The sequence below is a fragment of the Carcharhinus amblyrhynchos genome, chromosome 14 (assembly GCF_965287045.1).
Source record: "Carcharhinus amblyrhynchos chromosome 14, sCarAmb.v2.hapA, whole genome shotgun sequence".
In the NCBI taxonomy this organism is placed as follows: domain Eukaryota; kingdom Metazoa; phylum Chordata; class Chondrichthyes; order Carcharhiniformes; family Carcharhinidae; genus Carcharhinus; species Carcharhinus amblyrhynchos.
The window spans coordinates 11840017-11867683 of record NC_137337.1 but is presented as its reverse complement, the minus strand read 5'-3'; the positions used below and the strand labels follow the sequence as shown (position 1 = coordinate 11867683).

Below are 27667 nucleotides of genomic sequence, written 5' to 3'. Positions count from 1 at the left end.
TTTCAGTTGGGAGGGTGGGATGCAGACTTCTCTGTGGTGTTTATCACACCATTGCTAACACTACCCCATGAGCAAATGCAGTTTTCTCAGCTGAAAAGTCTCCCTGTAGAAAGCGACAATCTGAATAAAAAGAAGCCAAGTGAATTAGGAAGCTGCTGGCACTGAGCAAATGGGGTCTAAGAAAATGTTTTGACTGAAAACAGTTATAACATAGCAAATCTGCTTTTATAGTTGACTAGAAACTATCAGAGAAAACAATAATTATCTGTCTGGATTAGATTTTAACCCAGACCCTCTAAATCAAAGGAGCAAATTCACTCTCACTGCATCACCCAGCAAATTAATTGTTAAAATGAATTGAATGTTGGCTAATCCCTGCGTTTAATAAGTTGCTGAGGCAATACAAATTGCAAGTAGCATAAATAGTTGTGAATAATACACTATGTGAAGCCATTAATCTCTGTATCAATAAGGTTGAGGGAATTGACTTCAGCATCCTGGGTTAGAAAGGATGCAGGGTTTTCTCTTCCTGATTATTACGGGTATGAGGTATGGACAAAGTCCAGTTTAACCTGTTCTTGCAGTCAAATAACAAGCAGCACTCTCTCCAAGGATACTCATCACAGGAAATGGCTAATATTTCAGAAGCTAAAGGGGAAAATTGAATGGAATATAAAATAGTGCATCCCAGAAAATGCCATCCATGGTAATTAAAACATTACAGCCAAAACGAAATTATGGAATACACAGATGAAGTGGGAAATGGAGTTGAAATTGAAGATCTGTCGTGATCTAATTGAATGTTGAAGCAAGCTGGATCTACTCCTGTTCTGATTCCTTAGGTGAAAATTATTTTTCAATCAGTTGAAATGACACTATTGTGTTTACTACATTTCAGATATTAATGAGTGTGAGGATCTGAGTGACAGCATACTCTGCAGAAATGCAAGCTGTGAGAACACAGAGGGATCGTATAAGTGCATCTGTTTACCAGGCTACATACTTTCCCAATATCCTAATGACTGTATACCAGAAACAGAAGCAAGATATCACTAAGAATTGGGACACTGTCATCTGGCAAGGGATATGGAAGCACTTGGTGATTTATTTTAAGGAAACTACATGTTTATTCTGCTTGGGATTATCAATTTGATTATATGAGTGAGAGTAAATGTTCAGTGCTAGGACTTTACCAATCTACCAGTCCAGCATCAGTATCTATAATTTATGTCTACAACTTTAAAAAAATGTTGATTAGATTTGTGATTATTTAATTTGGAAAAATAATAGAGGCAATACAAAATGCAAGTAACATACAATGGATTGAGACTAATAGACCATGTGAAGCCATTATGTTACTTGAAGACATCCTGAATGGCTTTGAAATAATTGACACCAAGATAGTGATAAATATCACCTGCTTAAGCAAAAAGTGAAAAAGAAGTAAGTTATTTCTTATTACACATTGCTGCAAAGTATTTGTTGTTTTAACTAGAATGAAAAAAATAGTTAGGATAGGTTCACATACATATTGTTTCTAAAATAAAATGTTTCGTATATTAAAATAGATGCTGTGCATTTTGATGCCCTTGGGTTTTCAACTGACATATAATTCGATGTTCACGCTCAAAGTCCCCATGATCAGTTGGAAAAAATATAGTGTTATTCTACCAGTAGATATCTCTGCTCACATTTCCGTCTTGTATTAACGTCAGAGTACAGCTTCTAATGACACAAAAATCATTGAAGCCATTTTGATCTTGGAGGCATGCCAGATAGACAGCCTAACCCAAAGTGAGAGGGCATGTGTCATTTTGAGACAATGGCCATGATATTAAGGCACAGGCATCCTTCAATGGGCCAGCAAACGGCTGGGAGGGTGATGATTGAGGAAGAAGATACCAAATTGGCCTGGATTCTACAATGAAGCTTGGCCTCTTATCCTTTTACCACCATTGACAAAAGGATAAGTTGGCAAACTTAGCTATATCTAATCTAAATGGGCATATTGAAATAGGTTTGAAAAGAGTGGATTGTGTGGGTGTGCAGTAGTTCACCTTTTCAAAACAACACCAACCACATGATAGGTTTTAATTGGTCAGTAAAGTTATCTTTTAAGGCTGCTAATACCATATGTAGCAATTGAAAACCTGTCATATCTTTGCAGAGACTTGACTGTCATCTCTGACTATATGTCATAGTAATTTGGAAGCATTCCTGTAAACCAAAACGTATTAGCACTATATCAGACTAGTTTCCAACGTGTTGATAAGAATATGCCAATAGGATTGTTTTTATCATTCCCTGCTTGTAATTTTCAGCTCCACTGAAATTCATATCTTAGAAATAGCACTGTGTAATATAACATCAAACTATCGGCCATGTTCGTATGAAATTACCTTGTCCAACATTTAACCCATTATTTTAAATGGGTATTGTTTACTAAAACAGCACACAGGGTAATTTCATACAAGGACATGAAACATTCCAATGTTAAAAGCTGACAACATAATTTCTAAGTTCATCTCTTTAATTCTGCAAATATTTATTTTCATTCTAAGTCTCTGTCTATTTTCCTTTCTTAAAAACCTGGCCATCATTGCATTGTTATTATCAGTTGGATGCATGTGTTCACACCTGTTTGGATGACATAAACTTTTTTTTTCAATGAATTGTAATAATTTTCAGTGAAAAAAAGAGATGATTGATTATCCACGTAATTAAAAACTACACTACCAGGATAATTTTAGAAATGTGCACCCCAATACACAATTCGTCCTTGACATGAACATTTACTAAGAATTCAGGCAGCATAATTTTTCTAAGTATTAATTTTAACAGCTGGAAAGTGAAAGCTATTAGACTTCCAATGTACTCTGACCGTAAGTAAACCTCCACATCAAGAATGCAAATTCAGAAAAGTTATCTTTATTTGAATCAGACCTCTTCCTGTTGCTTTCTGTTCATATACTTGTGGGGGGAGCAAAGGACAATTAAAGGTAGAAATACAAGAAATGTAAGTGTATGAGAGGAACTAACTTTGTTACACAGATTCAATTTTCACTTCTGTAGGAAAAGCTGCTGAATTTTGCATGGTTGCCAAGCCATGATATCAAATAGGTCATTCATTTTGCTAATCTGGTTACATTTTACTAATTTCCTTTTTAATTCCATTGGCTTTGACATTAGTAAGAAAATACAAAATAAATTTCACAAATGTAATGTCACCTATTTATGAAGTCAAATGTTTTAAGAATCTCAAACTCCATAACAAGAATTTTAAGCTCCCCTCCCCATCCAGCAGGTTCTGAGATGGGGGAACAAGTGAAATTGCATGAAAGAGATTCCATCTGGGATTTTGCCTGTCTGATCTGGTTGTGATTTTACATGGGGCAGGGCTTTGGATGGGAAGCCTGCCCTTGCACCAGTTAAGGCCATTTACGGGCCTTTTCCCAACCAGCCTCAATTTTTAGGCTGGCAGACAGACGACAGGTCGAGATAGCAAACCTGAAAATGAGCAGAGATCAATCGTGCCCAGTAAGGGGGTGGGCACCACCATCAGAAGCCCCCTTCTAACTAGGGATGCCCTCCTCTTAAGGCTTGATGACCTGCAGACCTCCCTTCCTTCCAGCCTATCCCCAGGAACCCAACTGTCCCCCTCACAATCCTCCAGAAGTCTTCATTACCCTCACTGTTCTGGGGCCCTGCCATTTCCCTCTCCTCCAGTTCCCAGAACATAGTTCCAGACACTTCCTGCAGTTCCTCTTCTGGCCACTACTGTGCTATTCCTGGAGGGGTGAGGGGCTGGAACTCAGCCACCCAATCAGATTGACCAGCAGATTTCCATGTTGGAAATTCTTACGATTGATGAGCAAAAATCCTGCCTTCCGCCAATCAGTGCTCGTTAGATTGTGAAATGGCATTGGGCCTCCTTGGAGTCACAGCGATGTGTTCCTTGCTGACTCTTCAGATGACGGGGGTTCCTGAAAATTTGGGCCCATTTTTTGGTTGATGTAGAACTAAACTAAACTAAACTTAACTTCCATAGGTTTCATTTGATGTAGAGTTAAATTATAGACTTTAGCAGACTATACAAATAAAAACTGGCTTCATTAAAAACACGTATCATTCTCCTCGTGGAATCAGATGACAGGTGGATTTCTAAGCCCTAGATCAAAATGGGATGTATCTCACAACAGCATGAATGACTTTATTTTCTTGGGGTCAGCCTGCATTTCAATGCAATACATAGATAACATTCAGTTTATATTAGAAGTTGGAGGAGAACTATAAGCTAGATCTGCAACACAGCACTAATCAACAACTTGCAGCTTGCTCCCTACCATTTCTAGATAGAAAACTTGCACTTATTAATGATCTGGACTCGCTTTTACATATATTCAGGTTTCACTAACTCACATTCTGTGTTGCGACTGTTATTCTTTGTGTCTCTCAGAACAAACCAACCTCCTCAGGATATATATGTATTCAAACATGAAGTAAGTGACATTCTAGGGTTCTACTTTCATACAATGACCTTACTCTTCCCAGATTTTCTTTCTGTGGTAAAGGATTTCTGGAGTGAAATCCTGAAGTAAAGAAAAATTCAGATAGGCCTTAATATAAACTGTCATTGTTGATGCCTCAATCACCATAATATGCCATCAGCAAAAATGATAAATAAATTTAGCCTGAATTTTTATCAAATTGAGAAATATATCAGCTGCTTTAATCATTGAAACTTATCTTAAAGCAAATCCACTTTCTGAATCTCTGAGAATAAAAATCCATTTAAAGGAATTTATTAATTAAAACTGCAATCTTCAAAGGTTTAGATTTCTGAAGATGTGTCTGAAATGCTGCCATCCATGGCCTCACATAATCATTCCCACTATTTATGACAAGATGATAGCAACATATGATGCAGTACTGGCTGCTGTTCTCCTCAGCTAATTTGATTACATGTACTTTAGCACCTTGAGTGATATCAATGTTCAATGCACTGTATTTGCAATTGTTGATAAAAAGCAATTTAAAAGAAAACTTAGAAATTTTGTTACACAATGCCACCGGAGGAAAATTCTAACTAGATCAAAAATTACTTAAGACTGTTCGTAAGTTGAATGAATCATAACCTTCACATTATCTATTCAATATTTGAGGACATCCCATGTAAAATGTCATGTAATGAGAAGGGAGTAACTCAAATTTGCGATGAAATAGGGTGTATATTATTTTGAGTAGTCAGAATTGGATTTTAATACAGAATCATTATTTGGCAGTTTTCTTTTTAAAGGATGCTATTAGCTTATGGATGCACTTTAATTTTATTATTACCTTGCTTTGAAAATTTACCTCAGTTACCTTGAACATGAATTAAATTCACTTTTTGTCCTTACCAGTTTTCACCTCTGAGCTCTCTGTTGAAGCTATTGATTCCACATTGGCTCTGATTTCAAGCATTATACATAATTGAGGTAGTCATTTTTCATGTTTAAACCTCTATGTTGACAAGCTGTTCAATAATGGGACATCACAGTTCAGTTGCTTCTGTCATCACCCAATGAAATTCGAGCAGATGCTGCTGGATATGAAGTGGAATTTCTGGTCATTTTACACACCCAAACCCATGGATGCTGATGCCAAATTCAGAGCTCCTACTACTTTCCCTACTGAGATCAGCAAATGGAATTGGGATGAAATCCAGAACAAATTTGGTCCAGCAGTTCATTGAATAATCTTGATGAGTGGAGCCAAATTATTCTTTTTAAAGTTACAGCACGATTTTCTACATTGTGATAACACAATTTAAGGAGCATATTGCAATGTTCAAAATTAATACACATACCTGTATGACAAATGAGTTGTCTAAATAGTTCTTTAAGATACAGCCTGTATATTAACCTATATTTCAATCGAAAACTCTTGCACATAACATGAATATGTTGTGAATCCTCTCCCAGTTCTAACCAGTGTAAACAAAGGACAGGTAAATTATTGAAAATCTCAAGTGAAGAAAACATTTCCTTTGTGTGTGTGTATTTTGTTTTTTTTGTAGTTAATGAGCTCTGGTATCCCTTGTAATTCATATTTGCAACTAAAACATCTGTAAAGCTACAACACCTGATTCTTGTATATGTTCTGTGAGTACAAGTACCATTCTCAAAAATAAATGACCATATGTTTTGTACAGATTTATATACAAAATGCAATGTATTTAATGTTTTAGGCAAGATAAATGTTAGTTATTTAGTAATAACATTGATACTGTTTTCAGTTCAGACTTTATCCTCTTTACAAGTGACCTGGCTAAAGATTCAAGTATCTCATGCTGAAAAGTTGAAGTGTCAAGTGCCTTAGCCATACTTCATTTTATTCCAATTTACTGTTGAACTTTTAGAAAACATTTTCTATACTGTACCATATGAAGTGCAAATTCTCTGCCCTATGGAGCAGTTCTGGGTATTTGTTAGAAATCAAACAATGCCACATCATTCTCACTGTCACTACGGATTGAGACTTAAAGTCGTAATTTTCCAGCCTTGCACTTCTTTAAGCTAATGAACAGAAAACTCTGAGCAGTGTGTATCTGAGTTCTGCTGATGCACCCTTAGTGGATGAAGAAAAAAATACTCTTAAGTATCCATACAGTTGGAGCCACAGTTCTCTAGTATATTCATTGTAAAAGAATTGCATCATGGTTAATTTGGTTATTCTGTTTTATCTCAAAACTACTGTATTTAATTATAAGTTATCCTCATTAACACTGCTCATTATTCTGCTGGTATATTAAATGGCTCTTTAAAATATTTACGATACATTGGCCTAATTATTATCAGATTTGCACTGGAATTTGACTTTTTTGGTCTTTGTGGAACCTGAAGACCAAGTGCAGAAACAAGCACATGATTATTGAACAAGGAGTCATTTACTTTAATAATCCCTTTCCATTCAGTATCTTTGCTACCAGTCTGGTAACCTGGGATCTGAATATTGGTTGATTTATGGTATTTATAACTATTTATTAGTTTTCTTGCAAACTACAGGTGCTGAACAAAGCCTATAAATCTACATAAAAACAACTGCTAAAAAGCACTAGTTGTTTTCCCAGGTATTATCCAACAACAGCGAAATTCTCCTCCCACTCATTCTCCATATCTGGAGGAGGGAGACAGGATTTGCAGCTTCTACCACTAGTGGGATGTTCATGTCAGACCTAAGTCAATAGACCTTTGAACAGCTTGCCACATTGATGGTCCCACTGCTCCATAAAATTCCTCCCCTGGAATCTTCAAACAAAAGAAGTGGAGAAAAAGTAATTGTTGTTTAAAACCTATTTGAAATCAGACAATATTTGTTTGATCCTGGTTTCTGTACTGATGTGTAAAATACTTTGAAATGGATTGAAAATTAGGCAAATCAAATATAGGAAGTAAATGACTGATTTGCTGAATAAAGTACCAAAATTGGTCTGAGAATCGGTGCTTGCTCGAGAAAGTGCTGGAAATCCTCCAGAGCTTGTTTGCTGTAGTACCGGTTTTTCCCATGAGATGGCATGGAGCTTCCTCAAAAAATGTCACAGGCATGAGTGAGAACCTGATTCAACCTGTCATCTATATCTTCTCATTAAGTCATTGTTTCAAATATTTCATTGTCTAGTCACATGTTATGCTTTGGCACTGCCTATAGACAGTATCACTGCTCTGAAAATAGAGCTGTTGTATAGAAAGTCAACCACTCCAACAGGCATGAATTTATCATTTTCATCTTTGGAAATAAAACTGGTTGTAACTCTACAGTATTTTCTGTCTTTCTTTTGCATGCAGCTTTTTTTTTGCCGTTTATAATGCAGCAATCACACATTATACATACCTAGTGCAAAATGTCCAAACTGAAATGGATCAAAAGTCCAATACCATATCATTCCAGCCATAATTACAACCTGGTCCAGGAGTTATATGTGGCCTTAGTTCGGGGGCTAAATCATTTTCCAATCCTAAACAATGGCATTGATATCGGATCTTCTTTCATCCTGAACCTGAAAATGCCAGTGTGGGGACCATCAGACAGTATATACAGAATGGCAATTGTAGGGCTCATGAGTCCATGTTGGAGATGCAGTTTGGAACCCAAAGGTCTTTACCAACATTAATATTGTCCTATGAGGAAAGTTGACTGCTGTTCTCGATCAGGAGGGACTCCAAGCAACTTTTCATGAAGCAGACAAACTTGGATAAGGATTCCTGCAATGACACAATCAGATTCCCTACCTGGCCCCCAAGTGGTGTGAACTTTTCTGGTTCATTTTCCACATTGCTTCATCAAGTTGCCCGATGCAAATAATTACAAAATTCTCTGTTAATTTATTTACCTTGATGCTGACAATCCATGGGACTGGTTACTTCATTGCAGCTTCTGGACCTGGGACTTCTGCCCATCCATGCACTACAGCACTCACCACACCATGAAATGCTAGGTAAACTCATCTACAAAGTCATTGGCATATTGAGGGCACAACTCCCACCCAACACTGGAATATTGCACTCTGGACAGTATAGAACCTTATTCATCGGCCTTTAGAATGATTCAGCTATCGAGAAGTGCAACATCAAACCACATGGAGCAACATGTAAGTCATGATTATTGTACCAGAGTGAATAATATTATTTGGTCTCACATGTTTATTGAAGATAGAAACTTTCAGTAAATTTATAAGAATGGATTGGATTGGCAGAACAGACTGAGAAACTCAAGGATAATAGCACGTGGCATTGAGATAGAAAAGATACAAGAACCTGTAGCCAAAAGCCTTCAGGGTGTCAAAGACCACTGGCTACCAGTAGAAGGAAATATCAACAAAGTATTTTTCTAAACATATGGAGAAAAGTGGCTCTGGCACTGAATGCCAACTTGCAGTTTTAGAACAGCAGACTACTGCAACATAAAGTTCAATATCTTGATCAGGGAAAACAGGATAAGAGAATTGCTACTATGCCTTGGGTACCAACATACAGAAACCAATTCTTACTTGGAGTTTACATCCTCCTTCATTACACTTTGGTTCAAAGACACCCTAACTCTTGTTGCAATATATCATAACATTACCCCCCGCCCTTTGCAATGCTGACTTGCATGCAGCAGCATAAAAATATCTTCATCAACTTTTATTGAATGCTACTCGTAGATTCATAACATCAGTCATCTGGTGACACCTGGGAAATATACTTGAAATATTTATGTTCATCTAATACACTCAGTCTTGTTTTAGGAAAAACTAACACAAGTTTTAAAGCAGGTGGCCAGAGACAAAAGACCTTACTTCCTCCACGTATTAGGTTTTAGTACTGATGAGAAACACACAATTCTAGCCACAAGTGATTTCTCTTTGATAATTCTACAATTTCCTAGCTGTGAATAATTTCTGTAGGAAAATTCTACAATTTATATTGCAATTTAGTTCCAATATAGAATCATTTACACCTTATCAACTTTCTTGTAACAGCCACAAGCTCTTTCTCTTCTTCAAGACTACCCCCCCTTCCAACTTCAAACCAACGCTAAGTCCAACTGCGTTTAAGTAGCATCCAACCCTGCTCATATCTCAGAATTGGGTTTTTTTTTACTCCAAGGCTATTTAAAAATTGACACACACAGTTTAGGGGAAGTGTGCTGCTTCTGATGTATCTATGTATGTGGAAGGTGTTGCGGGATTGGGGGGGTAGTGTTGATGGTGGTGGTGTTGAAGGGAGGGAGAGAAGATTCAATAAAGCTCACTGGGGAATACGGTTGAAACCGCAGTGGCTAATAACTGTTGGATATTACACTCTATGCCTCTTTATTACCACTTGTTCTTCATGTTCTACAGTCATTACTAGGTGTAGAGAAAGGTCAGCTTAATGCAAAGTAGGTCCATTGAAAAGTCTGATGGCAGCAGGGAAGAAGCTGCTCTTGAGTCAGTTGGTACATGACCTGACACTTTTGTATCTTCTTCCCGATGGACAAAGGTGAAAGAGAGAACGTCCGGGGTGCGTAGGGTCCTTAATTATACTGGCTGCTTTGCCGATGCAGCAGGAAGTGTAGACAGAGTCAATGATTAGATGCTTACCTTGTGAATTAATTCCATTTTTTTTAAAAGCTGCACTTTTTAGTTGCAGAATGCACAGTGAAACTGCAGCTTCTGGAACTATGAATATATTATCTTGTGTAATTTGAAAATTTAAAAAAAACATGTTTCACATTAAAAAGAATGTTGACTTTTGGTGAACCTTGGTGCAATGGATCGGTGATGCTGAATGCAAAGGTGAATGCCAATCATATCGTCTACTTCCCGGCCAAAGTCAACGAATAGGAGTGGCTCAGATGAATGACAGCCTGGTGACTACATAAAACTTTTATAACATTTGACATTTTTATAACATACCTTAAAAACATAGATTTTCATGTACATATAATTAATTATATGTTGATTTACAATCCATGTACTTTAATCACTATATACCAAATGTTACCACATTCTTTGTTGCTTTTTTGCTTTATTGACATCTGGGATCCAATGTGTTAAGCACAGATGTAAAGACATCTTTAATCTGTGTCTAACCCTGTGCTGTACATGCCCTGGAAATGTTTGACTGGACAGTGGAATGGAAACCCTACTCTGTATCTAACTCCATATTGTACTTGCTGTGTGAATGTTGGATATAAGACAGTTTACTTTATATGGCAGTTTGCCAACATTTAAATTTCAAGGAGATATTTTCACCTAAGTCTTGCCTCTAGTGTGAATTACAGCTGGAAGAGATGTGGCCTGTTGGAGACCCCACAGTAAAGCTGGAAGGGTCTGCAGGTCAAAGTGCACAGGTGGGCCCAGATTTTACTCTGCTATCCTGCACTGGGAGCATTTGATGGGACATATTAGAGGGGAATTTTACTCTGCATTTAACCCCCATGCTATAACTCTGGGGGGCCTGAACTGAAATCAGTTTCTGCCACTGCAACACGATTGAGCCATGAACATTCCTGAGTAATGACGTGGGTAACAGAGATTATAGACTGCCACAGTCCAAGAGGTCAGTGTCTCTTGTTTCTACTTGTGCCGTGTTGCTGTGTGTGTGTGTATGCTGCTAGCACTACAATTTAAAGCAGGATCTGTTCTCACCGAAGGATGATAAGGTACGTTGGATGCTCTTTGTTAAAAGACATGGTATACATTGGGTGGGAAGCTTGCTTGTGTTGGCTCCAATCTCTTGGGGCTTTCTCAGTGGTCCCCAAGCTGCAACCCAATGTTCAATGGCTAACGGGACCCACTCATGCATTTTGACCTGCAGGCACCTCCAGATTGACTGTGGAGTCTCCAACAGGCCACATCTCCTCCTGGCTCCAGCCACAGTTCACACTAGAGGCAAGACTTAGGCAAAAAAGATTTAAATGTTGACAGTTTTATTCCTGAGCAAGGCCAAGAGGCCAGGCCAAATCTCCACTTAAGCATGGTAGTGTTGGGACTCTGAGGAGAGAATGGTTTCAACATACATGGTCAGGTGTCAACTGAAAGGGTTAGGAGTTAAATGCCAAGCTTCAGTATACCAAATGCCATTTTAAGAAGCTGACAGTTATTTTAAGCAACTTGCAGACATTTTGTGGACACTTTTTTAAAAAATGTTTTCTAGGGCAGTTTTGCATCTTCAACTTTGGCACTGCAGTCTTGCTGAAGGGTAGGATGTCTGTTGCTTTTAAAGCCAGAAAATTGTTCTGGATAATGAGAAGGCTCTCATCTAAGTCATTAGGCCCAAAAGTCTGAGCAACAATTCACCACAGGCCTTATCATCTTGGGTGCATGGTCCTGAGGTCAGGCAGGGCCAGAAATCCTGAAGTTTCCAACCACCTGACCCCACCTGTCCCCATTCTTGGTTTTGTTCAGCAACCATGGCCACCATTCTCTACTCTCCCTTCCAGGCTCCTGACTCTGGTACTTGCTTTGCTCTGTGACCATTCCATGTCCCAGCTATCCAGAGACAGATCAGATGTCCCATCAGCCAGTGACCCCCAAACTACCACCAAACCCTGGATATTGGAGCAGAATGCCACAGGAATAAGCAAGAACGTGAGCGATGGCACAAGGAATCGGACCTCTGGAATTCAAGGTAATTTCTATCTCTCTCCAAACTCTCTGTCTCTTGCTCTCTGTGTTTGCTTATGTTTCTTCACTTCTTCCTCTCTCTTACTATCTTTTGTCTCCACCTTTCATTTTTTTGCGTGTCTTCTCTCTCTTTCCCTGGCTGTCTCTCTTCCCCAGAATTTTTCTCTCTCACTGTCTCTACCTTTCATTTTTTTCTCTCTGTCTCTCTATCTGTTCATCTGTCTCTCGCTGTCTGTTCTTTTTTCCACACTCTCTCTCTATCTCTCTATCTTTCACTTTGTCTCAAATGATCTCTCTGTTTATCTCTCTTTCTCCCCCTCTCTGTCTCTCTTTCGCTCTCTCCTTTCTCCCAGTCCCCTTCCCCTCCCTCTCTCTTTGCATGCCTCTTCCTCTTTGGGTCAGATTTTCACTACCAAGGCAGATATTTTTCTGATTCAGCTGGTCCAGCTCAATTTAACTTACTGGTCACACACAAATTTTGCTCCATGTGTGTGTTGCAGGGGTGGATTGGGGGGAAGGAGATGAGGGGGCACCAACCTCACAGATCCGAGATGGTTATGGGAATGGATAGGTGCCAAGATAGGCTGGTTTGAATGTATGCCTCAATTATCTGGGCCTTCATCATCCCAGTTGTAATTAAGGTGATTGGTTCTTCTGCCTCTTACCTCTCACATCATCTTACAAGACCCAATCCTAAGCTGTACTCATAACCTCCATATTAAGTCATGCCTCTTCCATGCTCATTCACCCAGTACACACAAGATACATAACCAATATGCCATGTAATAACAATGGCAAATGTGGAAACTGCTAAGAAGAACAAAGAAATTATTTGTGAAAAATATTTCTACAACCTAACAAAAGTGTCAATCGGCAGACAATTAACGTGTCAATAACTGAGGCTGCCAACATTTCACATTTTTTAATTTTGTCCAAATAAACTTTGAAACATAGACAGAAGAGGTCACAGAAAGGTCAACTTATTATAACCGCTTAACGATGTTAATAAAGTCAATAATTCACTTATTAAAACAGATTTCTAATGAGCTAATGCTTTTATTGGTCTGATCTCATAGCCAAGCATGCATAATCTTGTCTTCTATCCCTCTCTCTCTCTCCCTCTCTCTCTCCCTCTCTCTTCATCCTACACCCACTGACTCCTGTTTTCCTTCTTCCTACCTTTGCAGTTTGCGGACGGCCTCCAAACCCAGTGGCAATCGTTCAGAGAATAATAGGCGGCAAGCTGGCAGAAGAAGGGAACTTCCCCTGGCATGTACTGGTATCGGCAGGGGGCCGGGGGAGGGCTGGTGGCACCCTGATTGGTGGAGGTTGGGTTCTGACAGCTGCCCACATCTTCTACCCCAAGGGCAGCCTTCGAATAGACTTGGCCCGCCAACGCAACACCACCCAGATCCGGATGAGCCCAGGCACCAGCCTGCAAGCACGGCTGGAAGGGGCCAACCAGGAGATTGAGGATATCGTGGTGCACCCAGGTTTTCAGGAGGCGCCACACAATTTTGATAATGACATTGCTCTGATCAAGCTGAGGGTAAACCAGGAAGAGGAGGGGGTGATGCCTGCCTGCTTACCCAGGACTCGGGGGCATAAGGAGAGTGACCTCTTCCAGCCTGGAAGAATAGGCTATGTGGCTGGCTGGGGGATAGAAGACGGCCACTTTCTCTGTGACCGGCTGCGCTACGTGCCACTGCCCTTAGTCCACCAGAATCGCTGCTTGCAAGCTTTCCAGGAAGCACGAATCTTGGGTTATCGTCCTCCAATCACCTACAATATGTTTTGTGCTGGCATTCCCGAGGGGGGTAAGGATGCTTGTGCTGGAGACACAGGTGGGGGCTTCCTAGTACCTGACCGGCACTCAGGAGCCTGGTACTTGATAGGCATCGTGTCTTGGGGCACTGGTTGTGGGCGGCCGGGACGCTACGGAGTGTACACACGGGTGTCCAGCTACCTCCGCTGGATTAACTCCATCATTGCTGCACATCCCTAGACCAAAACTTCCGTCAAACTAACAAGCACTGCACAAAATCCTGTTGGGAGGCTTCAGGCTGAACCTGATCTTATTGGGGTTATTCACCAATAGTATTATTCAGAGGTAACAAAATACAACAAATTTTCACAGTCCCCATTCCCGCTACTCCAAATTGCGGAGACATCTCGCCTCCCCAGTCTGTGGGTATTCTCATTTCCCCAAACTCTGATCTCCTTACATCCCCCAAACTATGGGTCTCTTCATCTCCGCACATTGTGGGAGTATTCACTCTCCAAATTGTAGGCATCATCAGCTCTGACATGTCAGGCTACATGAAAGTATACCATTAAACAGAGGCAATGGAACATATGAACATATAAATTAGAAGCAACAGTGGGTCACTCAGCCCCTCTGATCTGCTCTGCCATTTAATAAGATTGTAGCTAACCTGGTTATGGCCTCAACACCAAATTCTACCCACCTCCGATACTCCTTTGTTAGTTAAAAATCGATCTACCTCTGCCTTAAAATTATTCATTGACCCTGCCTCCACCATTCTCTGGGGAAGAGAGTTTTAAAGATAAAGGAGTATAAGAATATTGACGTCATAATGCTTGCTTAGTGGAATACTGTAAACAACAATTTAATAAAGATCAGGGCACTTTGTGTGCTTTGCAGAATTTTTGTATGATGGAAGAGTGTAACTAGGAGGACAGGCTGGTGTGTTTTCATGAAACCTCTCTGTTATCTGAATGTGGGTACAGATGGCACCTGAATATTCTAAGGTTTCAATCGATTATGACTTGCATTTTCTAAAGCTCCTTTTGGAATCTCAGGAGGTCCTGAAACGGTATACAGCCAATGAAGAGCCTCTGAGGTGGAGTCACTGCTACCATCAGAGTCTCAATGTGGGCTTGACATCCATATTAAGGTGTTATGTCCAGAATTGGGGCCCACAACCACATCTGAGGTCCAGCCAGATCATGCAGTCGGTGGCCTTGAATAAGTCACGATACTTCAGTAGGTCTCACCTGTCAGATTTCCAGTAAAAGTTATGTTTTCTGCTGGTTGACAGGTGGTGGATGAAGGGTGCATTGAACGTCTATTGGTGTCTCTTTCCCTTGAATGCCTGACTTGTGTGTAGCACCCAGAAATCTGAAAGTTTTGGTTTGTTAGTGAGATGAGGCCATTTCTAATGCAATCAACTTGTAGCTTGTCTCCAGGAATATTGGTTGTTCAACTCCAAGTGATTGTTTCCCTTGAGTCTTTTTTTAATCAATCTGTTCAAAGGATGTAGGTATCACTGGCTAGGGTTTCTTGACTTGCTGCAGCCCACATAGTGCAGGTACACCGACGGTGCTGTTGGGGAGTGAGTTCCAGGATAAGGACCCGCAATAGCGAAACAAAGGCAATACTTTTTCAAATCAGGATGGTGTTGACTTGGAGGGGAACTTGCAGGTGGTGGCATTCCCATGCATTTGCTGCCTTTGTCCTTCTAGGTGGTAAACATTGTGGGTTTGAAAGGCGCTGTAAAAAGACACTTGGTGAGTTGCTGCAATACATCTTGTAGATGGTACACACTGCTGCCATTGTGCATCGGTGGAGGGAGTGACTGTTTAAGGTGGTGGATGGGTTGTGTTGTATGGATGGTGTCAATCTACTTCAGTGTTGTTGGACCTGCTCTTGTAGATTCAGCAATGGTAATAGCACTGACCTCAAGGAAAAATAGTTGGCTTTTATTAAAGATGGTCATTGTCCGGCACTGCTATGGGACTGTTATTTAGGACTTGGTTACCTGTAGTACCACTGAGCCATTCTTTGTGATAGACATTGAAGTCTCTCACCCGGAGTACATTCTGTGTCCTTGCCACTCTCAGGGGGTAAGCGGGTGTGTTGATGGCAACAGTTGATAGTCAACAGGTTTCCTTGCCCACGTTTAACCTAATGTCAATGTTGAGGACTGGCAGGGCACTCCCTCGTGACTTTATACCACCATCCTGGATGTTGCCGAGTATGGAGGGCATTAGCTCTGAGACGAGGTTGGAGAAACTTGGTTTGTTCTCATTGGAATCGCAGAGGTTGAAGGGCGACCTGATTGAAATCTACAAGATTATGAGGGGCATGGACAGAGTGGATAGTCAGAAGCTTTTTCCCAGGGTGGAAGAGTCAATTATGAGGGGGCATAGGTTTAAGGTGAGAGGGGCAAGGTTTAAAAGAGACGTACGAGACAAGGTTTTAACACAGAGGGTGGTAGGTGCCTGAAATTCGCTACTGAGGTATTGGAAGCGGATACAGTAGTTTTAAGGGACATCGGGACAAATACATGAATCAGGTGGGAATAGAGGGATACGGTCTGTGGAAGGATAGGGAGTTTTAGTTCAGACAGGTAACATGGTTGATGCAGGCTTAGAGGGCCGAAGGGCCTGTTCCTGTGCTTTAATTTTCTTTGTTTTTTTTGTATAGCCAAGGATGATGATGGTGGTGTCTGGGACATAGTTATATGTCCGGAATCATAGCTTACAGACAATGTCAGGCTGTTGTTTGTCTAGATTGTGGGCAGCTCTCCCAATTTTAGCACAAGCCCTCAGATGTTATTAAGGAATGTAGACAAGGCAGGGTTTGCTGTTGTTGTTTTCAGTTCCTAACCTGATGCTACATGTTCCATCTGGTTTCATTTCTTTTAGACATAGTGGTTTGATACAACAGAGAGGCTTGCTGCTGTCACTGTGCATCAGGGAGGAAATGAATATTTAAGGTGGAGGAGGATAAGATGCCAATCAGGAAGGCTGCCTCATATGGATGGTGTCAAGCTTCTTGAGTGTTGTTGGATGTCTTGTTAAGAGCCAATCACATTGCTATGGATCTGTAATCACATATAGACCAGAAGGTATTGGCAGATTTTCTCCTCTACAGGACATTAGTGATCAAAATGGGTTTTTACAGCAATCGTTTCATGGTCACTATTATCAAGACTAGCTTTTAGTAACAGATTTATTAACTGAATTTAAATTCTACCAGCTATCATGGTGGAGTTTTGTTGGGGAAATTCATAGTATATTAAATAAATTTTAAATAAGCAGGGATTTAAGTTACTAACAAAATATTAACGATAAGTGAAATGACTTCAGATTAGACCTACAAGTTAACAGGGGAACAGTCTACGTAAAAACACATATAAACACTGCAAGAGATTTAACTAAGTATGAAACTTGAACAAGTATTTCTGATTTAAACATATGTTTTGAATCTTTGAAAATGTATTTTAGCTGTATGTTGAAGAAATCTGTACACTTTAGCCAGAAGTAGGTTACCTCAAAGCCTAATAGGATAACATATTTGAACCTGCACCACTCACCTGTTTTTACATATAATTGATGGCAGACCTGCATCTTTGGGTATATAATCTGGACAGTGTCAAAGGCATCTGTTGGTACCTCAGTGCCAATACATTCTTTGATGCTCATCGTACTGAATGTTGGCTCATTTTGTGCGTCGATGGTTTGATTATCATCACCACCAGACAGTGTCACTTGGCCAGTAATTTTGTGGATCTTGTTCTGGTGATGTTTGGTATGCACTCTTAGTCAGTCAATTGGAATGCTTTTTCTGTCCCGCCTCTGGTTCTGCTTTCCCATGATGTCAAACCACTTGGATTGACCTATGCTTTCTGTATGGGATAAGAGGCATATTGAGACAAGCCACTTTCTTTCGAGCAATTAAAGTACAGAATCTGTAACTTCTTATCAATGACAGTTACCAGCAGTAAAATTCCCACACCCCCTTTATGTATAGGATAGTTCACACTGTCCAGATATGGCAAGTGCTTTCTGAGCCCTTTATGAATAGAGTTGTTCACATTATCCAGATAAGGCAGGTCTAAGAATGTGCACCTGTCTGGTTCGGCCATTGATGTAAGCAAAAGTTGGTGGGAACATTAACTTTAATCTTTGTAGCTAAGCATCAGGGGATGCTAAGCAATAGGTGAAGCAGCATCAGCGACAGAGAGAGAAAGCATCCGGATTTTACGGACCAATGAAATCCCATGAGGTCAGAGGATAACAGGCAATTAGTTAAAGTATATGACATGTATTAACAATGATTGATCTGTATTGAAACTAGCTGATTCATAACTATTGGAAGGCAGGAAATGTAAACTTGATCTGTCTGTTGCATTGTAACCTCAGGGTGGTATTGGAAAGCTCAAGGCCTTCCCTTGGATTAAGGCATTAGACTGCCCAATCCTCATTCTCCTATTGATCATTGGTTAAGAAAGTTGTGTCTTTAACCAGGACACTGGTTTTCATGAATCTTTGTATTGGCTGAAGATTTTGGTGATACCTAGCCTCCAGAGAACCCTGCAATGGGTTTGAACCTGTACCCCCTGAGCAGTCGCCTGGGCTCCTGGATTATTAGCTATTGACATTATCACAATGCCACCACCTCACCCTCCACTCTTCCAGGATGTAGCAGATCGGAAAAGCAGTTTGTGAGGGAAGGGGGGAGAGAGGGGAGGTAGTGAAAGAGTGGTGAGGACATGGAATTTGCTACCATAAGCAGCACTGAAATTAATAGGCTGCAGGAATATGCAAACATTGGCAGAGGCAATTCAGTGCAGAAAAGTGCATTTGGTATGAAAACACAGAATAGAATCTTGGCTCTGGGCACATGCTGCTGCTTTGTATGCTATCGGTTGGGCATTTTATTCAAACTTTTGTTTAATGTTTAAGTTGTATAATTCATTGACTATATGTTCTTTCACCTTTCCGTTTTCAATTATGCCTCTCATATTCCTGGGAGTGTCGACCAGTGAAGACTGGGAAGGATTGCCACACTCGTCGGCCAAATTCTAATTTTGCTGTGATTCTGCAGTACAGTAAAATGTGTTTTTGAAATGGTGTACATTACTTGTTTCAGATCATGTTGTGTAGCCTACCAGCTGATGATCTGGGTTGCAGAGTTAGGTGGTCTTCCTGCAGTGTAAGTATGGGATATACAATGGTGCTCACAGGGGTTCTCACTCTTGTCTTGATGATGCCATGAATGGTGACCATGAACAAGAGATCCCTGCAATCACTGGAGCTGTAATGTTCACAACATTTCTTTGGTGACCAGGATTATTTGTTGGAACAACACAGTGTAATGGATCCCATAGATGGGATCGCTGAGCCATTGTAGGTGTTGAGTTTGGCAATGATTGGTTGAACCATCACTTGCCATTTCTGCAGGTACATGGATTAGTACATAGATAGTACAAATGGAAGGATGTTTGCACCTGCACCACTCTCCAATTTTGCATGTAATTCATGCTAGCTCTGCATCTTTGGGCATATAACTGGGACAGTGTCAAAGGCATCTGTTGACACTTCAGTGCCAAAAGTTTCTTTGATGCTCTCCACACTGAATGTCAGCTTACTTTGTGCATCAGGTGGTCACACTTAATGGTATGGGTTTAATTATCATCACCACCAGAGTCACTTGGCCAATCATTTTGTGGATCTTGTTCTGGCAATGTTTGGTGTGCACTTTTAGTCAGTCGATTGGAATGCTGTACCTGTCTGGCCTCTGGTTCAGCTTTCCCATGATGGCAAACCACTTCGTTTGAGCTTTGCTTTCTGCATTGGTCGTTTGTGTCCTCTACAGCCATGTTCCTTCCATTTAGCATTAAAAGCTTGGCAATTTCTGGGTGCACACATGCAGCCACACTACTTGCTTACTAGGCTTGCTTGCACTGGCCATCATGTTATAAATGGATGAATTCCATACAGATGATAGACTATGGCTCTGTATTTGTATCTGCTTTGTAATTGTGCATCCATCTGTTAACTTCGGTTTGGTCTAAGAGACCTTTTTGGAATGCTTCTATGGGGGTAGATGGCACCATGAGCTCAATAATTCTGACGGCTTACTCTATTGCCTTAAAATCACGCCATTGTCTCTGAATCTGCTTATGAATGGATCAGTGGCCTACTCTGTATTCGAAAAGACATGAATTCCAGACGGTGCATTCTGAAATTAAGGGGTATTGGAAGTTCTGTGAACTTCCTGTGACTTTTCGCTGAATAAACAGGTCCATCTGTAACAGGAGCAAATAATCCGGGTCTTTGGTCCTACAGGACTGCGCATTTCTGGTGCCTTGCTGCAGTACCTTTATTGGCCACAGCTTTTTTGACAACAAGGGTGTCACTATTGAGCTGTTGCTGCCTCACCAAACACATGGGAAGCTGTCCACAAACCTGCAGTGTTTTGGCAAAAATGGACTTTAGATTCTAAAGGGAAAATTTAAGTCAGAAAATACTTTTAACAGCCCTTTTTAAGCTAGTAGCAGCCATTGGGATCTGTCACTGAATGAACTCATACTTGGCTTCGTCTCAAGTTTTTAAACTGTGCCCCCGCCTTCAGATGATATACTGCAGTCGTGGAATATCTTCTCTGTGGAGCTGTAATGCTCCTCCTCCTAGCAGGTTATTTAATTGCTGTTCCTGCATAACCTCCACTGCCGGTAGACTGAGACTACTTAAACTCTCCTAAATTTGAACAACCTAACCATGACCCAAAGCTTGCTGCTTGGAGGTGTTATGTCCCAGAACTAAGATACTGGTTGTGGGATTCCTGAACTGGTACAGAATGACTTACTCACTTCAACGATGTGAGTACTTGATCATCATTTTATTTCCACGCCAGTCTACTACATGAAATGTTTGAGGGTATATTTTTCTTGGTTAAACTAAAAGCGGAGGAATTTAGAGTAGCTAAGAGTAGTGGGCGAGAAGAGGATTGGGAGAGGTTTAAATGTCAACAAAGATTGACAAAGAAGTTGATAAGGAAGGGTAGGAGAAACTATGAAGCTGGGCTAGCGCTTAATATAAAAAAGGATAGCAAGAGTTTTTATAAATATATAAAAAGGAAGAGGCTGGCTAAGGTGAATGTTGGTCCTTTAGAGGATGAGAAAGGGGACCTAGTGGTAGGGGATGGGGATATGGCTAAGGTATTGAATAACTTTTTTGTTTCTGTCTTCACGGAGGAGGACGTGAATAATTTGCCGGGTGTTAGCGATAGAAAGGTGGTAGGACTGGAGGGTCTTAATGACATTACTGTTACTAGAAAGGCGGTGCTCGACAAACTGGAGGGGCTGATTGTGGACAAGTCCCCAGGACCGGATGGAATGCATCTGAGGGTTCTGAAAGAAATGGCGGAGGTGATAGTGGATGCCTTGGTGGTTATTTTCCAAACGTCGCTGGATTCCGGGGAAGTGCCGGATGATTGGAAAACGGCTAATGTTACACCGTTGTTTAAGAAGGGTGCCAGGCAAAAGGCGGGGAATTATAGGCCGGTTAGTTTAACATCTGTGGTAGGTAAAATGTTAGAATCTGTCATTAAGGAGGAAATTGCGAGGCATCTTGAAGGGAATTGCTTGATAGAGCAGACGCAGCACGGTTTCATTAAAGGGAAGTCGTGTCTGACAAATTTACTGGAGTTCTATGAGGATGTGTCTAGGGCGGTGGATAGAGGAGAGCCGGTGGATGTGGTCTTTCTAGATTTTCAGAAAGCGTTTGACAAAGTGCCTCACAAGAGGTTATTGCAGAAGGTCGAGGGACATGGAGTTGGGGGTAGGGTGTTAGTGTGGATAGAAGATTGGTTGTCAAATAGGAGGCAGAGAGTGGGGGTCAACGGGTGCTATTCGGATTGGCGGATGGTGACTAGTGGAGTGCCCCAGGGGTCGGTGCTGGGACCTCAGCTTTTTACCATTTATATAGATGATCTGGAGGAGGGAACCGAGTGTAGAGTGTCGAAATTTGCTGATGACACCAAGATTGGGGGAACGGCAAATTGTGCGGAGGGTGTGGAGAGTCTGCAGAAGGATCTAGATAGGCTGGGCGAATGGGCCAGGAAATGGCAAATGGAATTTAATGTTGGCAAGTGTGAGGTGGTCCACTTTGGTAGGAAGAATGGTAGGAAGGACTATTACTTACGAGGCGAAAAACTGCAGCAGGCGACGGTGCAGAGGGACCTCGGGGTCCTTGTGCACGAGTCGCAAAAACCCAGCTTGCAGGTGCAGCAGGTGGTCAGGAAGGCGAATGGGATGCTGGCCTTCATAGCGAAGGGGATTGAATATAAAAGTAGGGAGGTCTTGCTGCAGCTGTATAGGGCATTGGTGAGGCCGCAGCTGGAGTACTGTGTGCATTTTTGGGCGCCGCACCTGCGCAAAGATATTTTGGCCTTGGAGGGAGTGCAGAGGAGGTTTACTAGGCTGATACCGGAGTTGAGGGGGTTGAGCTATGAGGAGAGGCTGAATAAACTGGGCTTGTACTCGTTAGAGTTTAGAAGAATGAGAGGAGATCTCATTGAGACGTATAAGATGATGAATGGGATGGATAGGATAGAGGTGGAAAGACTCTTCCCGCTCAAAAAAGACAATAGGACTAGGGGGCACAGCCTCAAGATAAAAGGGGGGCGGTTTAGAACGGAGTTGAGGAGGAACTTCTTCACTCAAAGGGTGGTGAATCTCTGGAATTCTCTGCCCGTTGAAGTGGTGGAGGCTGCCTCGCTAAATATTTTTAAGACGCGGGTTGATGGGTTTTTGATAGGAGAGGGGATTAAGGGTTATGGGGAGAGGGCGGGAAAGTGGAACTGAGCAGCGACAGATCAGCCATGATCTTATTGAATGGCGGGGCAGGCTCGAAGGGCTGGATGGCCTACTCCTGCTCCTATTTCTTATGTTCTTATGTTCTTATGAATCTTCAAGAATCACAACCAGAACTGGTAGCACATTGATACATTTGTAATAAACAGAAGAATGCAATCATGCAGCAAGGATTGAGAAAATGATATTGTCAGTTCTTTATTTGAAGAGGATGTACAATGTTAATCAGGCGGTTGGGTGGACGTTTAACCTTATGACTGCTACTGTATTCCATTTAGAGTTCATGAAATTGGATCTGTGTTGTCAGTCCTTTTCACTTCGCTAGCAAATACCTTGTCATCACTGTGATGCTCAAATCAGCCCATCCAAATTAATCATAATTACAGCCTTTAGCTTTGGCTCACTGTGCCCTCAAGAAGGTGGAGGTGATCTGTCTTTTTAAACCATACACCCACAGTGCAATCGGAGAGGGTGTTCCAGGATTTTGACTTAGCAGGGTAAAATATGCTCCCATAAAGCAGAACACATTATAACAAGACTGAATTAAGGTTTGGGGAACATCTCAAACTCATTTGGCTGTAAGGCAAATTTAGCTATTCTTACATGGCAAGCACGCAATTGTAATGGATGCAGCTTTGAAAAGGTCCTGAGGAGTTTTTTTTCTGCTCCATGAACCTAATCTAATAAAGAACAAAGAACAACGCAGCACAGGAAGCAGGCCCTTTGGCCCAACAAGCCCACGCCGCCATTTTCACACTGTGAGTGCCCTCTTCTACCTATGACCTTTGCCTACGCCTATTGGACTCCACAATAAAGGAATTATAACCAGATTGAGGGATGCCTGCTTTAGGGACAATTTGTTAACACCAATCAGCCTAAGAGCACGTTTTTGGGGTGTGGGAGGAAACCGGAACACCTGGAGAAAACCCATGCAAGCACGGGGAGGAGGTGCCAACTCCATCAGACACTGGCCCAAATCCATGTGTCTGCACAGCAAACAGTGCTAGTCACGGAGCTGTCATGTTGCCCATCAGCTGGTCCAGTTTAAGCGTACACTAACGACATGAAGCACTAGGCAACTCTCGAAGCAACATCCAAGAGCAGCCCTCGCACAGCCCACCACATGTATGCCCCTTGTTGGACAACAAGGCGGACCAAATCACCTGTGGTTGTAAAAAAAGACATCAATCAACATACACAACTTATACAGACATTCACAGAATCCCCAGAAGCTCAAACATAAGACATGTGAGCCATAAAATATGTTGGACGGTCTATAGGAATCTATTGATTCCCAGGAACATCCTGAGCCGCTTGATTCTTATTTAGAACAATCTTTTGTATCCCTCCATCTCTAGTCTGCTCATGTGCCTATCTTGGTAAGCCTTAAACAACTCTAGCGTCCTGCCTCCACCACCCTACTTGGCAGTGCATTCCAGGCCCCCAGAACCCTCTGTGAAAAACCTCCCTCTAACATCTGAATTATACCTCGCCCCTCTCACCTTAAGCCCATGGCCCCTCGTAAATTTCGTATCCAACTTAAGAAAAAGCTTACCACTGTTCACTTTATCTATACCCTTCACAATCTTATACACCTCAATTAGATCTCCCCTCACTCTCCGTCTTTCTAAAGAGAACAATCCCAATTTGCCCAATCTCTCCTCATAGCTAAGTCCTTCCATACCAGGCAGCATCCTGGTAAACTTCCTCTGCACTCTCTCCAGGGTCTCCATGTCCTTCCGGTAGTATGGTGACCAGAACTGGATGCAGCACTCCAAATGCGGTCTAACCAACGTTCTATACAACAGCAACATTAGATGCCAGCTTTTATACTCTATACCCCTTCCTATAAAGGCAAGCATGCCATAAGCCTTCTTCACCACCTTCTCCATCTGTACTGTAATGTTGAGATTACTATCAGCATCACATCCCATATTATTCAGCTGTAATGATTCCAGTCCCAGGAACATTAATGTTCCATAAACCATTGCTAACGATAAATTCATCTGTCTTTTTTAAAAGCTACTGACAGTATTAAATGTTGTAGCACATGGACGCTCAAGAATAAATTGAAAAGACTTTATGTCCTATTAAGAGCCATGCAGCCAAAAGAGTCCTCCAGTTCTGCAATTCCTATCCAAAAAACTCTCGCAATGGAATTCATTTCCTTGAAGTCCACAATTTGCAGCACAGTACGTGTGTTACCTGTTCTCTTTCCATTGTTCTATAAATGTTACCACTTCTCCTCCCACTACCATGTTCTGAATTGGATAAAAAATAATTTCCAAAATCAAATCATTGCAAAGCTTTAGAAAATAATAGTTATCTACTCTCAAAGGGCTAATGGATGGTTGAGTGTTGTCCTGAACATCACCCAAGACAGCCCCAAACATCACCCAAGCACAACGCAACACCATCCACACTCTCAAAACCAACTGCAACATTATCATCAAACCAACAGACAAAGGAGGGCCATCATCATACTGAACAGAACGGATTACTGTAAAGAAGTGTACCGACAACCGAACAACGAGGAAATCTACAGTTACCTGTAGATCCGATCAAAGAACACACCCGTCAACTCAACACCCTAATCAGGACCTTTGATCCGGACCTTCAGAGCACCCATTGTATTGGGCAATGGGACCCTCTTTGGCTAGATCGAGGGCATCCTGAAACCCACTGTACAAAGAACCCCCAGGTTTTGTCGTGACACTACGCACTTTCTACAGAAACTCAGTGCACATGGAGTAGTTGAACCAGGGGCACTCCTCGTCACAATAGATGCCTCGGTGCTCTACATCAGCATCCTCCCCCCCCCCGCCCCCCAACCCCGGCGATGGCACTGCTGCGACTGCCTCAGTACTCAACACCGACACCTGCCAGTTTCCAGATGCAATTTTACAACTCATCTGCTTCATCCTGGACCACAATGTCTTCACCTTCAACAACCAGTTCTTCATCCAGCCATGGGAACCAAATTCGCACCTCAATATGCCAACATCTTCGTGCACAGACTTGAACAAGACTTCTTCCCCACACAGAACCTTCAATTGATGTTATACACTAGCTATATCGATGACATTTTCTTCCTTTGGACTCGGTGAACAATCACTGAAACAACTATATGATGACATCAACAAATTCCATCCCACCATCAGACTACCATAGACTATTCTCCGGAATCAGTTGCATACTTGGACACAAGCGTCTCCATCAAGGACGATCACCTCAGTACCTCACTGTACTCCAAATCCACAGATAACTTCATGATACTCGACTTTTCCAGCTTCCGCCCTAAACATGCTAAAGAAGCCATCCCCTACAGACAAGCCCTCCGTATACACAGGATCTGTTCAGATGAGGAGGATTGCAACAGATGCTGAAAGATGCCCTCGTAAAAACAGGATATGGCACTCAACTCATCAATTAACAGTTCCAATGCGCCACAGCAAAAAAACTGCACTGACCTCCTCAGAAGACAGACACGAGACACGGTGGACAGAGCACCCTTCATCGTCCAATACTTCCTCGGAGTGGAGAAGCTACGACATCTTCTTCGGAGTCTTCAACATGTCACTAATGAAGATGAACATCTCATCAAGGCCATCTCCAGACCTCCACTTCTTGCCTTCAACCAACTGCACAACCTCCAACAGACCATTGTCCGCAGCAAACTACCCAGCCTTCAGAAGAACAGTGACCATGACAACACACAACCTTGTCACAGCAACCTCTGCAAGACATGCCAGATCATTGACACGGATGCCATCATCTCATGTGAGAACACCATCCACCAGGTACACGGCACGTACTCTTGCAACTCGGCCAACATTGTCCACCTGATACGCTGTATGAAAGGATGTCCTGAGTAATGGTACACTGGGGAGACCATGCAGACACTACAACAATGGATGAATGAACACCACTCGACAATCACCAGGCAAGACTGTTCCCTTCCTGTTGGAGAGCACTTCAGTGGTCACGGGCATTTGGCCTCTGATCTTTGGGTAAACATTCTCCAAGGTGGCCTTTATGACATACGACAGCAGAGTCGCTGAGCAGAAACTGATAGCCAAGTTCCGCACACATGAGGATGGCCTCAACCAGGATCGTGTGTTCATATTGCACTATCTGAACCCCCATGACTTGCCTGGGCTTGCAACAGCTCACTTACTGTCTTGTCTGGAGACAATACACATCTCTTTAATCTATGCTTAATGCTATCTCCACTCGCATTGTCTGCACCTTTAAGAATTGATTAGCTGTAAAGACTCACATTCTAATCGGTATTCAGGAAACTGTGCGTGCCTTTATATGCTCCATTTGAGACAAGAACTCTCCACTCACCTGACAAAGGAGCAAACCCTGAAAGCTTGTGTGTTTACTATCAAATAAACTTGTTGGACTTTAATCTGGTGTTGTGAGACTTCTTACTGTGTTTGCCCCAGTCCAACGCCAGCATCTCCACATCATGGTTGAGTATTGATAAATTTCATACTTTTTCCAAAAAGCAGTCGGAGCAAAAGATGCACGGAAAATGTAATTCAAGTCATTAACACAAAAGCTCAAGTCTTGCTGTTGGTCCATTGTGCATTTCATAAAGTTCATTCTCATTGTCCTGCTAGATACCATGTAAGTGTTGTGTGATGCACTGATAATTGGAAGTTGGCTATTTTTAACACTCCAGATATAAACATTACCATTTGACATACACAAATGAATGACTATGTATAACTACTGCCCCAATAAGGATAATTAGAGTTTTTATATTTGCCTGGATGAGTTTCAATTGCCTCAATATTTGAAGAGGAACACGCTAATATTTTTCTTTCCAAAATGGCCTGGAATCCTTTGCTTATTGCACTTCATGCAGGAGATTATACATCTTAATACAGTCATCATG

At 41.6% G+C, this 27667-nt stretch overlaps 2 protein-coding genes across 2 annotated transcripts in view; both read left to right on the top strand.

The window, feature by feature from the left end:
- The window catches only part of LOC145352441 (latent-transforming growth factor beta-binding protein 2-like), a 440928-nt gene extending 433132 nt beyond the window's left edge, over nt 1-7796 (top strand). The window contains exon 36 of the mRNA XM_080202303.1: nt 899-7796. Within this exon, the coding sequence (XP_080058429.1) occupies nt 899-1056 (158 nt within the window). The 3' untranslated portion in view covers nt 1057-7796. The remainder of the gene's footprint in view (nt 1-898) is intronic.
- A 3298-nt stretch (nt 7797-11094) lies between these two features.
- On the top strand, nt 11095-14786 carry LOC145352213 (complement C1r-A subcomponent-like). The gene is made up of 3 exons (XM_080201949.1): nt 11095-11169; nt 11950-12137; nt 13321-14786. Exons 1-3 carry the CDS (start codon nt 11162-11164, stop codon nt 14136-14138), a joined length of 1014 nt encoding a protein of 337 aa, XP_080058075.1. The 5' UTR covers nt 11095-11161; the 3' UTR covers nt 14139-14786.
- The last annotated feature ends 12881 nt before the right edge of the window (nt 14787-27667 follow it).